This window comes from Macrosteles quadrilineatus, unplaced genomic scaffold, assembly GCF_028750875.1.
Source record: "Macrosteles quadrilineatus isolate MER2022 unplaced genomic scaffold, UCM_ALF_1.0 Scaffold_4__1_contigs__length_99947679, whole genome shotgun sequence".
In the NCBI taxonomy this organism is placed as follows: Eukaryota; Metazoa; Arthropoda; class Insecta; order Hemiptera; family Cicadellidae; genus Macrosteles; species Macrosteles quadrilineatus.
In genome coordinates, this window is record NW_026542597.1 from 13,504,735 (window position 1) to 13,521,748 (window position 17,014).

Here is a 17,014-nt window from a genome sequence, read left to right on the forward strand (position 1 = left end):
CAGACTATGTTAAGTGTAAGAGCAAATCATCCCCAAATGATCATTCGAGGCTTAGCACTCGTGGGTGGCAACTATGATGTATTCAGTTGGCATTATGTATAGGATCTGCATTATTTCTTGGAATTATCCGACCTTGACGCTATCAGATGTCGACCAAATGCTAATGCATGTACGAGGAACACTAGCACACTCTAGGAAGTTGACGTTGAAGAGTGTTGAGTGTAGATGGCTGTTAAGAGGATCGTCTCTAAAGGTCTTCTCAACCAGTATATCGCTGCTATTTCAGGTAAAACACACAGTTTGGCATTCCTATTTCACGTGGATGGATTAATAAGTGCGTAATAATAAAAGTGAGCTGAATATAAACATTTGAAGGGGGTGAAAAATTTACTAAAAACCCCGCTTAACAGTTATAGTTGCAACTGTTTGTAGGCCTAGTAAAAATATTTTTTAAGGTTTGACTAATTCCCTGTGTTATCTATCAAAATCTTATCAAACAAATCGATTGAAAAATAAATTTAAAGTTCTTAATCTGAACTCAGATTAATGCACTCCTGGAGTACCCCAGGGTAGTGTCCTTGGCCCCTTGCTATTTGATATACAAACCAGACATCCCTATGGTCCCCAATATCACAGTTGCTACATTTGCAGATGCTGCTGCACTGTTGTCACTTCATGTTGACCCTCAAGTTTCTTTTTACTTATTGTTCTAAGAATTAAACAGATTGTAAAATTAATTCAGATGTAAGAAAAGATTTGACTGCAATTATAAACAAATCTGCGTTGTTTGTTAGTGTTACTCACTACTGGCTCGATAATTGTTAAAACAAATTATCAACAGTACCTGAAAACACACAATTAAATTCCATTAATTTACCGATGGTAACAGTTTAAATAAGTACTTTAGTTGATTTATGTCGAATTATTAACTTGTATTTAACTATTATTTGTGTTCCCGACAAAACAAAATGCGTTTGTATGAACGGTAAATTTTAATCTTATACCCCTCCACAGCAAACATGCAGGTTAAGTGAATGTCCATAGTCCTAAATTGGATTTTCACTCAAATAATCCCTTTAAATTTTTTTATTTAAAATACATTTATTTTAATGATTGGCTAAAGTTTGCTGCAACAGGGAAGGTTATCAATAGGGGGTTTATTGAAATGCCAATAGCTTAGTAGAAAAAAATTAAAGGCAAATACTAAGTAGAATATAAATGTGATCAAAGAAATACTGTAGTATATATTTCATCGACCCATGAAAATGAGTGAGGGTTGAAAAGTCACTTTTTGCCTCTGTGATTAACTACATTTTTCGTCATATTGCACCATTATTTACAAACTATGCTACAAAACTTAAATAGTTTTCATTTAAAGACAATTTCTACTTCAAAAAATTCTTCCAACTCGTTTTCAATTTAATTTGCTACTGGAAACAAGCAGTTGTTTAGTAAGTGATTCAATCGTGTCGTCTATTTAAGATTGTGTTTGTGTACATTATACTATCGATGTCGAAGTATTTACAATAATGAAATAATGAACTGCAATCGATTAAGCAATCAATACATAATTTTGATACATGCAATCGATTGTTAAATCGATATTTACAACTGGGTTTACAACAATAGCTACTCCCTAGAGCTAGAGAGTATAAATACTAAACCCGAAACGGCTGTTTTTGGTGCAGTATGACGAAATAGTTATTTTCCTACAGTCACCCGACAAAGTTGGCTTCCTTGTACTGTTTATAGTACAGAAAGCTGCTAATTGGTGCATATTTATACTTTGCCGTACGGTTTATACTTTGCCGTACGGTTTACACTTTGCCGCACATCAGGATTCCAACGAAACAACACAAAACAGCGTGGTTCTATTATGCACGTAATCCGTGTACGCTTGGAAATAGGTTGGCAACACTTTAAGATAATAATACCATGAGCAGCTGATTGACTATTATAACTACGATTTAACCTGTCATTTCGTGTTTATAGTTTCGGTATTTCTGAACTTTCTGGTCTTTTCTTTTCAACTTTTTTAAAACATTCCTACGATCTTAATAAACAAGAAAATACCTTTAAAGCATTCTTTTTAGGCGCGGAAACCACTTCAAATTACAAAACCATACGGAACTATATTCTCAAAACGCGGAGCACATTTCTTGCCGAGGAAAAATAGCGGAGTGATAAGGACCGCGGGTACTACTTTCTCTAGAATTTGTGCTGCCAGCTGAACCTAAAAGCGTGTTGTATAGTGTTTGAAAGACTAATTATTTATATGCTTTATAGTGACTGTAGGAAAAATATAATGTGTAACACGAGTGAAAAAGGCCTTTGCTGCACTCGAGATCATTCCGCACTCGCCTGCGGCTCGTGCGTAAACATTGCTCTCGTGTGCAGCAAAGTGCCACTTTCACCACTAGTTACACAAATAACTATTTCCTACAGTCACCCGACAAAGTTGGCTTCCTTGTACTGTTTATAGTACAGAAAGCTGCTAATTGCTGCATATTTATACTTTGCCGTACGGTTTATACTTTTCCGTACGGTTTATACTTTGCCGCACATCATGATTCCAACGAAACAACACAAAACAGCGTGGTTCTATTATGCACGTAATCCGTGTACGCTTGGAAATAGGTTGGCAACACTTTAAGATAATAATACCATGAGCAGCTGATTGACTATTATAACTACGATTTAACCTGTCATTTCGTGTTTATAGTTTCGGTATTTCTGAACTTTCTGGTCTTTTCTTTTCAACTTTTTTAAAACATTCCTACGATCTTAATAAACAAGAAAATACCTTTAAAGCATTCTTTTTAGGCGCGGAAACCACTTCAAATTACAAAACCATACGGAACTATATTCTCAAAACGCGGAGCACATTTCTTGCCGAGGAAAAATAGCGGAGTGATAAGGACCGCGGGTACTACTTTCTCTAGAATTTGTGCTGCCAGCTGAACCTAAAAGCGTGTTGTATAGTGTTTGAAAGACTAATTATTTATATGCTTTATAGTGACTGTAGGAAAAATATAATGTGTAACACGAGTGAAAAAGGCCTTTGCTGCACTCGAGATCATTCCGCACTCGCCTGCGGCTCGTGCGTAAACATTGCTCTCGTGTGCAGCAAAGTGCCACTTTCACCACTAGTTACACAAATAACTATTTCCTACAGTCACCCGACAAAGTTGGCTTCCTTGTACTGTTTATAGTACAGAAAGCTGCTAATTGGTGCATATTTATTTATACTTTGCCGTACGGTTTATACTTTGCCGTACGGTTTACACTTTGCCGCACATCAGGATTCCAACGAAACAACACAAAACAGCGTGGTTCTATTATGCACGTAATCCGTGTACGCTTGGAAATAGGTTGGCAACACTTTAAGATAATAATACCATGAGCAGCTGATTGACTATTATAACTACGATTTAACCTGTCATTTCGTGTTTATAGTTTCGGTATTTCTGAACTTTCTGGTCTTTTCTTTTCAACTTTTTTAAAACATTCCTACGATCTTAATAAACAAGAAAATACCTTTAAAGCATTCTTTTTAGGCGCGGAAACCACTTCAAATTACAAAACCATACGGAACTATATTCTCAAAACGCGGAGCACATTTCTTGCCGAGGAAAAATAGCGGAGTGATAAGGACCGCGGGTACTACTTTCTCTAGAATTTGTGCTGCCAGCTGAACCTAAAAGCGTGTTGTATAGTGTTTGAAAGACTAATTATTTATATGCTTTATAGTGACTGTAGGAAAAATATAATGTGTAACACGAGTGAAAAAGGCCTTTGCTGCACTCGAGATCATTCCGCACTCGCCTGCGGCTCGTGCGTAAACATTGCTCTCGTGTGCAGCAAAGTGCCACTTTCACCACTAGTTACACAAATAACTATTTCCTACAGTCACCCGACAAAGTTGGCTTCCTTGTACTGTTTATAGTACAGAAAGCTGCTAATTGCTGCATATTTATACTTTGCCGTACGGTTTATACTTTTCCGTACGGTTTATACTTTGCCGCACATCAGGATTTCAACGAAACAACACAAAACAGCGTGGTACCATTATGCACGTAATCCGTGTACGCTTGGAAATAGGTTGGCAACGCTTAAAGATAATTATACTATGAGCAGCTGATTGACTATTATAACTACGATTTAACCTGTCATTTCGTGTTTATAGTTTCGGTATTTCTGAGCTTTCTGGACTTTTCTTTTAAACGTTTTTAAAACCTTCCTACGATCTTAATAAACAAGAAAATACCTATTAAGCATTTTTTTTTGGCGCGGAAACCACTTCAAATTACAAAAACTTACGGAACTATATTCTCAAAACGCGGAGCACATTTCTTGCCGAGGAAAAATAGCGGAGTGATATGGACCGCGGGTACTACTTTCTCTAGGGCACCATTTGTGTTGCCAGCTGAACCTAAAAACGTGTTACATAGTGTTTGAAAGACTAATTATTTATATGCTTTATAGTGACTGTAGGAAAAATATAATGTGTAACACGAGTGAAAAAGGCCTTTGCTGCACTCGAGATCATTCCACACTCGCCTGCGGCTCGTGCGTAAACATTGCTCTCGTGTGCAGCAAAGTGCCACTTTCACCACTAGTTACACAAATAACTATTGTCTTTCAAACACTATACAACACGTTTTTAGGTTCAGCTCGCAACACAAATAGGTGGCCTAGAGAAAGTAGTACCTGGTCCGTATCACTCCGCTATTTTTCCTCGGCAAGAAATGTGCTCCGCGTTTTGAGAATATAGTTCCGGATGTTTTTGTAATTTGAAGTGGTTTCCGCGTCTACAAAAATGCTTTAAATGTATTTTCTTGTTGTTTATTAAGATCGTAGGAATGTTTTAAAAACGTTTAAAAGAAAAGTCCAGAAAGTTCAGAAATACCGAAACTATAAACACGAAATGACAGGTTAAATCGTAGTTATAATAGTCAATTAGCTGCTCATAGTATTATTATCTTTAAGTGTTGCCAACCTATTTCCAAGCGTACACGGATTACGTGCATAATAGAACCACGCTGTTTTGTGTCGTTTCGTTGGAATCCTGATGTGCGGCAAAGTATAAACCGTACGACAAAGTATAAACCGTACGGCAAAGTATAAATATGCAGCAATTAGCAGCTTTCTGTACTATAAACAGTACAAGAAAGCCAACTTTGTCGGGTGACTGTAGGAAAAATACTTTTGATAGCTTATTTAATGTATGAATTTGAACGGATGGCTTATTTGGCCTTTGGGGACATCAACAAGTAAAAGTAAACTGGTCCTGGGTCTAACTACGGGAGAACTACGGTAGCTTATTACCTAGGCCTAAATGGGAAATTACAAAAAAATAACAAAAAATAATTAAGTTACTTTTCATGGAGGGTTTTTTTTTTTAAAGAATGTCGTTGCTTATACTGCAAGTTGAAACATGGTATTAAAATTACACTTACACTCTAAAATTACGGTATAGTAAACAGTAGGGAACTAAAAGTTGATTAGTGTATCCGAAACAATTCGAGATTTCATAATCTAATGCGATCGTGTCACAATTGTTCTTTATGAGCATTATATAAAGCAATGGTGTCAGATCGGTTGGTCGTAAAGACAAACAACAAGGCGACCAAACAATAGCTGTCATTATACAGCCGAGTGATGTGATATTTAATTGTTTACCTAGTAATCCCAGTGATTATTATCCACTTAATTTAATCAACAAACAAAACTGTTTGATGTGGCACATTTATTTTCCATTGCTATAACTACGGATTCATTCGTAACTACTCGTTAAAACACACTAATTTACAAACCGGTATCTAACTTAATAGAAGAGTTAAAAATATGGTGCTCTTTTACATTATATATTTGTAATGTATCCTTTAAAATCCTTTAGCCACCAACGTCAACCCTAACTACTTATATCTCACTCGGGTGTGTTTCAGCATGCATGAGCGTGGTGGCTTCGGGATCAATGTACGGCTGGATCACCCCCATCTTGACAGACTTGCTCAGCCCCGGCAGCGAGATAGACATCACCCCCACTCAGATGTCCTGGGTGGTCTCCATCATAGAACTAGGCAACTTCCTCAGTCCCCTGCCAGCGGGCATTGTCAGTGATTACATCGGCCGCAAACCCGTCATCCTCGCCACAGGACCTGTGTATATCCTGGGCTGGATCATCATCCTCTACTTCCCCACACCTCTCATGCTGGGAATCGCTAGAACCATTCACGGACTGGGAATGGGCTTTGCGTTCACAGCAGCTCCTATCTACCTCGGCGAGATAGCCGGAGACAAGACCCGTGGAGTTATAACGAGTTTGTTCTTCAACTCATGGTGGGTTGGATTTTTGATCTCTTACTCCGTTGGACCCTTCATCAGCTACAGAGCGTTCACGTGGTTCACACTAGCCGTCAACATTCCGTTCATCGTCATCTTCGCCTTCCAGCCAGAGACTCCGTACTACTACATGATGATGGGAAATGTAGAAAAGGCGAGGAGTACTTTGATGTGGTTCAGAGACAAATCGGAAGAAGAAATAGATAAGGAGATGGTTCAGATGAAAATTAGCGTGGAAGAAAATCAGAAGAAAGCCAGCGTAAAGGACATAGTGGCGACTCCCATCGATCGAAAAGCGTTCTGCATGCTGCTTGTGCTGACTTGTGTGAGAATCACAAGTGGGACAGGAGCTATTATGGTTTATGCGACAAAGATATTTGACATGGTTCCGCACCTAACGATTCCATCAGATGTGATCACCATCGTGTTTGGGGTAGTGATGCTGATAGGAGGTATAGTCGGGTCCGTCACAACAGACACTTTGGGGAGAAGGCCTTTATTGTTAATCTCCTGCATCGGTTCTTTGATCTGCCAAGCGTTTACTGGTACATACTTCTTCTTGTTGTTTAAAACGACAGTTGTTGTCTCGAACTTTAGCTGGATCGCTCCCGTCAGTATCCTGATCTACTCGGGCCTCTGTACAGCTGGCATGTACCCTGTCTGTTCAGCCTACACATCGGAACTTATCAGCTCCAACATGCGAGGTTTAGCCTCCAGCGTTGGAACTATCAATGTTACATTCTTTTCTTGGGTTAGTTTAGCCTTGTATTTGCCACTTACAGAATATATAGGTTTGTATGCTAACTTTTATTTCTATTCTACCGTGTTGTTTTTCGGCTCCGTCTACTTTTATTTCTTTGCACCCGAAACGAAAGTAAATCTTTTGTTCAAATTAGAACAGAGATGAGCAAAAAAAGTTTGTCACAGTTTGACTATCATTTTTAAATGAAATGTTAATATTATTGAAATGTAATGCATGATTACTAAAAACATATTTCTATGTTTTCATATTCTATGTGTACTAAATAAATTGTTATGTTTAGTGTATCTCTAAATAGTTTAAAAACTGTAAATGTATGTCTAATTTATTTTTGTTCAATTTTATTTTGGATAACTTTTGTATTATTACTTTTAACTGAAATGGCAACCATATGAAAATTAACTAGTTTTTACTCCATTTGGATTTTTTTAAGCTACCCCCAATATATATTATGTATACCCATGGTGGAAGGAAAAAACATTTTTTCCTTCCACCATGATGTATACCATTTTTCAAAATAATAAATGTGCACAACAAAAAGATCATTTATGCACAAACCTGGGATAAGTTTAGTCGAGTAAATAATTAGTTGACTACATTTACCTATTACTCGATATAGTGATAATTGATAGTTAAATAAACTGCACTGTTTTAAAACAGCACAGGCAATCTGGGAAGTATCAATGAATTCCATGTTTTGTAATCATATGTAGTAAGCTGTTTCGCTGTCGCCTTTCGACGTAGAACAATATAATCTTATGATCGTGTCCAATATGATCTTGATATTCCCTCTTCGCTGTTGAATGGGAGGGGCAAATGACACTATACTGCTCAAAAACTAAGAGGTTCGCACTATAGGGTCACGGCCACGGCCACCTTTAACTCCAGGCATTCGAAGAGGCAACGTCACATGTAGTGTTGTTACAGCTGTTTTGTTTGGAGGCCCTGAGCTCTGCCCCAGTTGGTTTTTAAAATACCATGTTATCATTATTTGTTTACATTATGATCCGCTGGATAGTTAAATTATTGCTGTTAACAAAGTAGTAATTCAAAGAAACGATTGCTACATACATTTAATGACTTGAATGAAATATTTATTGAATTCAATATTTAATCATTTGAGTTTGGCTTTTTACACATATTACAATGGAAAAAGTGAGAAACCCTGGGCAATTTGATACATTTCACCAAATAAGAAAACTGAATTGAGAAACCAAAGCTTTCATATTCTTAAAAAATTAATACCATTAGCTGCCTCCAAACAAATTAGCAGTATCAACCCTACTTGCGACGTTGCCACTTAGATGGCCGCGGCCTGGAGTTAAAGGTGGCCGTGGTTACATCATTGATAATATACGTCGATATTAATTGTTGTAAATAAGAAGAGATTTAGCCTAAGTTATTATTTGGACAATGTAAAAGGACAATTAATTAGTGAACTTTGGAACTTGAGTTTTGAGATAAGTCCCCCGTGTGCTCCCGCTATCTCCGCGTTCCGCCATCTCCGAACCCAAATCTGTCCCGCCATCTCCGAATTCTTGAGTGACCCTTATAATCCCATCACTGCCTGCGTTGTTAGCTGTCATTGCATCCACGGCTGCGAAGACCCGTGGATGGAAGATTTAATGAAAATTTAACCCGTGGGTTAGGTTAGGTTAGGTCAGGTTAGGTCAGGTTAGCTTAGGTTAGGTTATGTTTGGTTAAGTTAGGTTAGGTTAGGTTAAATTAAGTTAAGTTAGGTTAGGTTAGGTTTGGACGGAAAATCTTAACGCAGGAAGTAACCGAGGATTATAGGGGTCACTCTGAAATTCGGAGGTAGCGGTACACGGAGATGGCGGGACGCGGAGATAGCGGGAGGTAACCAAGTCCCCTCCCCTGCTAGAGCGAGACGATGTGCCAGTTCGAGCCGAGATCCAGGTATGACTAGACGGGTTAATCTGTTCCGTTCCGATCTATTAGTTCGTTAAAGTAGGTTAGTAAAGTCAAAGTATTTAAACATACTGTATTATGTTTAAAACAGTAATCGACTTGCTTAAGAATGGGATGAAAGTACAAAACAATACGTCTAATAACACTTGATGATGTATTTACACTTATATTGTTGACTCACATTACGGTGAATACATATAAAATATTGTAAGTGTCGATCGATTTTAATTTGATACTCCAATCATCATCAGACCCATAAACGAATGATCATAATCTATATTAATGTATTCTTGTGGTCACGGCCGCTTTTAACTCCATGCCGCGTCCTTCGAAATGGCAACGTCGCAAGTGGGGTTGTAATAGCCCAGTCAACAAAGATAAATGAGTGGGAAAAAATCATGTAGTCCCGGATTTTTGCACAATTGTAGGTAAGACCCTCCTGAACAACATACTAAAAGTCCTGACCAGTGGGGTGTGAATGAGCTATGGGGGAGGGGGTTGTAAATGCTCATTTTTTAGTTTTCTGTAAATATCTAGGAAAACGGCGCTATCTAGAGGAAAAGTGTAAATGTACAAAATAAAGAGCATTAAATTTTCAACAAAAAGCATTTTGTACCTACAATCAATACCTACTTAACGAGATACAAGGTATAAAAAAAAACTTTCAGAAAAACTAGTTTTATTGTGGTAAAGTGATAATTTTATATTACATCAAGGAATTTAAACTGATAATAAATGTAGTAAATACTCGTATATTCAATACAGTTGTAGTAAAAAGTGATGAAAGAGGAAGGCTGGAAGATGATGAGAGACCAACTGGTGGTAAACATTGTTGAAGTCAATTTAACGGCTGGGAGTGCGTAGATCTCGTTCAGGTCAAGCAGAGTAATATGTTGAAGTGCATTCATTGAACCATCCCATGTCTTTAGATCTAGGGCACCTGTATGGCCTACTTCAGTGGCAGATGATGCATTATGGACTTTCTTGTCCTCCTGAGGCTTCGTTGTTTAGAGCTGAAGCAGGGGTAGCATACCACCCATGCTGTGGAAAGTATTGAATCCACCGATGGTTTACATATTAAAATTGGCATTGTCGAAGACGTATTGACAAAATATTTCCTGTGGAGCAGGCTTTTTAGGGTGGTAGACGAGTGATAGCTCTAGCTGTTGAGCTGATAATTGTTGTGTGGATCCACTGAACCACAAACTCGCGAGCAGTTGAACAAGGTTTTTACACCAAAACTTTCTGTGTACATACAGAAACACATGTGCAGGAGAGAAGACATAAAAGATCGTGGGCGAATCGCAGCGATCAGAGCAGTTATGGCAATCAACTTTTTTTCTACTTTGGTCTGATCTTTTATTTTTTGAGCATTCCATAAAGGCCCGAAGTGATTCAAGTACCATTCCTTCTGCACTACTACTGAATTGGTCAACAGTTGGGAAAACGCAATTTTCATATGACATTGTCTCAATATCCTCCAATATTATTTTGCATGCACTTACGACACTCCTTTTCCGTTGTGATTCTGTATGGTGCTGCTATGAGCATCATACGTATTTTTTGTATGATGTCGATCCAGAAGTTATTTTGAAGGATGAGGCTCCATAAACAATGCCGCTTTCAGTACTTAAGCTTAAATTTCTACAACTACATGACATACAACGTTGCCTCGAACACATCATAAGGAACAAGATCAACATAAAAAATGTATCAACAGTACCGATACCGACCGAGTGGCGAGTACCGGCAAAACCGGCATTATATTATAGTATTGTTATTTTGTGTCTTTGTGTGTTTTTTTACAGCGAACTGTATTGTTTGTTATTGTAATCGAAATCGAATCGTTCGCGAAGTGAAGTGAGGTTAATTTTGACTTCAAACATTTATTAAAAGGTAAGTTAGAATTGGGTACAGTTTCTTAACTGGGCTAACTTATGCTTGTATTGATTGAAACTATCAAATTGAAAATATTGATTAATAATCGATATTTTTAATATATCTATTATAAAATAAAACAATCATAACCTAACCTAACCAACCAAACTTGCTGGTGGTTAAAAAATTGCATGAAGGTTTACTAATCGAATCCATAGACCTAGTTTCAATCGATATTAGCATAGCCCAGTTAAAAAACTGTAGGCCTACCCAAAGTCGGCACTTGTCATTCTTAAAACGTTTTTATGTTTAACAAACAAAAATGTAAAAGTTAACTTAGGCCTAACTTAAGTTTAGGTAACTCTTAAGTTAGGCCTCCTATAGGCCTAGTGTAAGTAAAGCGGCTTAATTTTCAACTCAAGTAGGCCTACTGAAGTTTTTATCATTATTTTTACAAAGATGATAGGCCAAGCCTTAAAAAACTGTTGACTATTAATACTTAAGCTTAACTAACTTAAACATTCCATCCCCATATTAAATTTGTAAGTTTTTTTTTATCAAAATCGTCGTAGTTGATGTGAGCCTCCTGCCGACAGATTGCGTTGATCTAAATCACTAATTTCTGTCGAATACACAATCTTTATTACCAATTCAAACTAGCCTAATGGAATGACTTATTGTGAGCTATAGCAACTGTTATGACCCATCAACTTTGCCAGCAACAAAAAATAAGGTAACTTAACTTAGAAAATAGAGTTTTAGTCACTTGCACATATTCTGTGACTGACTCACACTACTACGTCCTTTAAAAAAAAACACAAAAAATTGGCTACAGCTGGTCCATATAGATGGGACGTCCTTACTTCAGTATCCAATACTTAGTCAATGCTTAGGCCTAAACTGAAACACACTAAATCGTATATTGTCTACAAACCATGTATAAATACACTATTAGAAACATTAAGTTAGGTATGAACATATTTAGCAATCCTTAGTAGGCCTATCCCATGAAATGAAATAAGTTATCATCACTACTATACCGTCTGTTAACCTACATCAACTCATCATGGAGTGTAAATGCCATAACTTATTAAATGATTATTTATCAAACTGTTCTTTGAAGCCATCCATATAAGTTTCAATATATCATTTCATTATTATTTTACAACGTAAATTAAAGAATGAACGTTGCTGTTTGTTAAGTATACACTTAAATTATAGTCTTAGCTGAGTGTGGTGAGTTGGTAAGGCAATTCAGTAGCGTGACAAACTATATTCAATTTTTATTTAGGCCTATGTCCATACAGTATCCTTAAGTGCTGAATCAAAAAACAACCAGTTTTTTATAGAAAAAATCTTAGTCAAGTGTCTGAAAAACAAAATCAAAGTTTTAACCCTCCGAGGGTCACGCGTCAAAAAATAGATGCACAACACACTTTGTGTAGGGTCACGCGTCTAGTTTAAGACGCACAAACATCGTTTACGGCGAAGGCTCTATGACTGACTGAATCGGATTGAACTGGATCGAGTTAGGTATCGTTCTTTTCATTAGATTCTAAGCTTTCTAAAGGTTTGTCTCTAAGCGCTGTTTGTTCTCTGAGCCGATCGTAATTGTTAGCAGACAGCTGACGTGCATATTAGTAAACAGGTTACTTAACCTCGGACCGATGACTGATGTGTTTTATTATGTTTATCATTGTTTTAGTGTTAAAAATCAAAAGTAGTGATATACGTGGTGCATTATAAGAAGATTTAAGTGGTTTTGAAGTGCTGGTTGATGATCCTGAAGAAGTAGGTAGTGATATTGATGTAAATTATCAGCCAGATTCCTAGCTATGGTTAGGCTATGCATTCTTAGCTAAACGCTATGTACTGAAATCCGTTTTTCGCTCATAACTTATTTATTTGATAACTTACCTCGCTATATGATTATATATTTGTAATCCTCATTAAATTTAGAACAAAGTGGCTATTTTCAAATATTTATAGGCCTATAATTTATACAATTTCATTGAGCGCAAACTTATTTTTTTTTGAAAATTTTCGAAATTATATTTTTTTTACCTAAAAATTTTTTTTGAAAAAATGTTCCTTATGTTTTATATATAATATTGAAGCCCATGATTTTCCAAACAAAATGGTATATAGAACATTAGAATTAACATTGTTTTAAGCTTCTCAGATCCGTTTTAATAAAACCTTGCAAAGGGGCCAAAAATAGGTGGACATTAAGGCCTAAACTATGGACCTTTGGAGGGTTAAGTTACGATCCAATGCACAATGGAATCATTCCAATACTGTAACGTTTTGGATAGGCCAGAAGATGCTTTATTAGAGGTTAGGAGATTATGAGAAGAAAATTCATTACCGGTAAATCAGTAGGCCTAGGCTACCGGTAGGCTACCTTAAGTTAAATACAAATGATTTTACAATGGCAGATTTCAAAACATAAACGGAAATCTGGATTGAAATAACGTTGGAAAACAAGACAAGTAACAATGTAGTTGGTCCCTCTTCAATGTTTGTTTTAATGAAACTGACCTTTTTCAGATAAATTTGATTCAACATGAGCCGTAAAGAAGTTTTTTCTCAATTCATTCAGCAGATCCATGGAAGACCAGTTGTAGTGAAACTTAACAGTGGTGTTGATTATCGAGGTAAATAGGCGTTCTTAAGTTACCTAGTGCATTAATTATTTATTTTATTTATATTGCATAGTTTATTGATATTTTCATTGTTAAACATATGATTTTATATTTTATGCATAGAATCATTGACTATTGATAGAACTAAACATTCTGTCACTGAGTTAAATTTTTGCTAGTTTTTGAATAAAATCTGTAGTAGTAAAATTAAGTCCCCCCTACAGATACTAATATGGAATAGGCTAGAAAGTATGGCTGATTTGTGTGGTGATGCACATTTGCAGTCGTGGAGTGACTTAGATGAATAGGCCGGCTAGTAAAGGGGAATGTGGTGTTGTCTGATTATTAATCGCTACCTTGTATTAGAGAAGTCCATGACGGAACAAATGCCAAAAGAGTCTTCAGAATTTTAAATTTGATATGGAGGTTTTGCTGGATACAACTTATTCTATAGGTATGCTGTTTTAAAAAATATTTTTCACCTATCAAACATCTTCAGTGCCTAAAAATATCTCTTTGAATGTTTGTTTGACAAATTTACAACTTAAAACTTTCTCGATCTCTAAGTTTTAACTTTCTTACCAATACCCTAAACCTAGGTTTACTTGGCACGAAAGCGGGATTCGGTTCTCCTCTGGTCATACGTAATTTTAAATGGTACTTTTTTCCTAGAATCGCAGTGGACCTATGCTGAATATGCGGAAATTGCTCCTCCATGTTCCTCTGCTCCAAGAGCAGAGTAGTCCTCTGGCATAGCTAGTGGTTGATCGTCTGTTCATGTTTTGTGTGGTTTATTTAATAATGTCCCTAGGGTGTTAACACTAATACCGAAACCCTACCCTGGCTGACGCTAACCAAACCCCCCGGTCTGTGAGACCCCATTTGAAAACAATGGACCCCGCTTAGAAAAACACAAAACAAACCCTGGGCCTGTGAGATCCCGCTTTAAAATACACTAACGCTGGGCTTCTGAGACGGTCATATTATGAACAGACGATCTGTCAAGGTCCCGGCACCCAAGCAAAATTAACAAACAATATATCAAGAGGTAGGGGAGGAAAAGGGGGAAAGGTATTGGGGGAATGGAATTCCCCAAGTAAACATTGTTGCAAACAAGCGTTTGTGAAAATTCCTGTAGGCCTGTTAGGCCGGGTTTTCGGTAAAAGTGTTAAGTATATTATGTGCACCACGGACCACAAGGGTGTGTTCCAAAGAGACAGTGGCGGATCCGGAGGGGGGGGGGGCGAAGAGGGCGACTGCCCCCTCTCGGGCACACACATATATATATATATATATTTTATATACATGCAGTTACTGCATGTAATACAGTAGTAGTGCATACACATTGCGTAAGAAAATTTGTCACACTAACTTATCTTAATGGTATAAAACTGCTATTTTGGAGACTTAGTTTATACCAATTTTTCCCAAACCCCCCCCTTGTGACTGTTCTATATCCGCCACTGCAAAGAGAAACAACTTTCTGAGTTTGTTCGAGGTTCTATTATATAGTTATGCAATTTAATACATTTAGAATACAAAATGTTGTGCAGAAAGATGTCTGAATCCAAGTTTGTCATGTAAAGAAACATTCCCTCATTTATATGTGTTTTAAATATGTCACTTCTCAGTTTCAGTCCTCCACAAAATGTAGTAGTCAACTCCTGCTACTCCTCCATTTCTAATTGTAAGAAGAAAGTCTATATCTAAATACTTATTGATCTCACCACATCTCTCCCAGTATACAAATGAGGGACTGTCTCGCTCTCCGAGATAAAGTCTGTGTCTAGGAAATCTTAACGTCACTGATTAATCCCAATGAGTCACTTACACAGAGCCAACTTCATGTTCCACTACCGTGTCTAGGAAAACCTAGTTTGAAATATTTCAACGATGATTTTTCTTTGCAGGCGTATTGGCTTGCATCGACGGATACATGAACATTGCATTGGATCAGACGGAGGAGTATGTCAATGGCCAACTCAAAAACAAATACGGAGATGCCTTCATCAGAGGAAATAATGTCCTGTATATCAGCACGCAGAAAAGAAGAGGAGCTTAATGTCTTAACATTTTACTTTAAGAATTTCATTTTGTTACGTACAATTTATTTCCGCTAATTAAAGAATAAGATTTTTATATTTTGTTAAATTTCCTTTGTGTTGAACAGTTCTGTAATGCTTGGATTAGAATGATTTTGTTTACAATGATGCACTTTTATCATCTAATATTTAACATTTTATGTTTTCTTGAATAATTAATTTTCTTAAGAGATCAGTGATTTATTTAATTTCTGCGGAATCAAATCCATTATTGTTAAATAACAAAACAGGGGTCGGTCTGTAGCTATCTTTATGTAAAACTTTAGCACAATTAGTTCAATAATTGTTTGCATACCAATGCAAGGATTGGTCTGGCCATGGATATCATCAAGGGTCATTGCTAGGTCCGTCATTCTTCCTGTCTCTTCTAAATGTTTTTTTCCAACACCATATTACAGGTGTGTACAGATGAGGTAGTGTCTTGTGCAGATAATACTCTGTTGGGAGAAACAAAATATTAGTAAGTGGAAATATCATATGACAGATGATTAAAGTTGACATCCCATTCTCTTGTTAAAGCCAATTAATACAAACCCTTTAAGAAGCGAAATGCTTCTGGAGAATAGTCAGACTGGAATTTTGCCGCCTAAATGAGCTTCGCGTGACGGCCGCTACGATCGCTCACATGGCAGCCTCGCTACTCTATCTCTCTTTCTTTCTAAGCAGATTCTTTGTCTCACTCAGTCAGCTAACTTGGCCACGGGCTCGCTATAGTCTACCTAGTGGCCGCCGCAGGAACTATCAAAAATTTAAATATTTCCAGAATTTTTTACAAAGGCGCTTCTTAAAGGGCTTGTATTCATTGATAAAGCTGAGGCCAGTGTTGGAATAAAAATGAAGATGGTTGAATTAAGCCAATGATTAAGTAGAACTGTAAGACCTGCTTATTGTAAATTTAAATATGATAACGCTCCAACTATCAATGCAATCAAATTTATGATAACAAATTTTATTATTTTGACAGTGGCGCACTCGAGGAACTCGCTCAACTATAATATAAAAATTTGCTATATCTGGTACATAATACAAATGGGAGTTCTACTTAGTTTTCAAATGTCAATGAGTTTATTTCATGTGGATTCAAGACAAGTTGTTCTCAGATTGCATAGAAAATTTGAAACCCATTAAGGTGGCGCTATGGAATTTGAAAACTAACCCCATGAGAGTGAGTATCTATTAAGTCATAACTATGTCATGTAAAAAATTGACATAGCAAACATTTAATTTCACACTTTTTTATTTTAAGGCAAATTAGGCTACGTCATTTATTGAGTATTTTCAAGAAATGCATAATAGTAGATTGTAGGAAATTGTATTCTCTTTCGGAATATTGCCTTCCACTTTGGTCGATTTCC

The 17,014-nt window shown here is 36.9% G+C and overlaps 2 protein-coding genes across 3 annotated transcripts; both read left to right on the plus strand.

The window, feature by feature from the left end:
• The first annotated feature begins 204 nt into the window (after positions 1-204).
• LOC128991785 (facilitated trehalose transporter Tret1-like) lies at positions 205-9,032 on the plus strand. Its single transcript, XM_054414972.1, has 3 exons — positions 205-286; positions 5,949-7,096; positions 8,988-9,032. Exons 1-3 carry the CDS (start codon positions 226-228, stop codon positions 9,030-9,032), a joined length of 1,254 nt encoding a protein of 417 aa, XP_054270947.1. The 5' UTR covers positions 205-225.
• A 25-nt stretch (positions 9,033-9,057) lies between these two features.
• LOC128993314 (U6 snRNA-associated Sm-like protein LSm6) lies at positions 9,058-15,668 on the plus strand. Of its 2 annotated transcripts, none has more exons than XM_054417131.1 (3): positions 9,058-9,077; positions 13,463-13,569; positions 15,468-15,668. In XM_054417131.1, the coding sequence occupies exons 2-3, from the start codon at positions 13,479-13,481 to the stop codon at positions 15,617-15,619; spliced, it is 243 nt and encodes an 80-aa protein (XP_054273106.1). In that variant the 5' UTR covers positions 9,058-9,077; positions 13,463-13,478; the 3' UTR covers positions 15,620-15,668. The 2 variants fall into 2 exon arrangements, with proteins under 2 accessions (XP_054273106.1, XP_054273105.1); XM_054417130.1 differs by lacking the exon at positions 9,058-9,077 and adding an exon at positions 10,845-10,930.
• Positions 15,669-17,014: the final 1,346 nt, after the last annotated feature.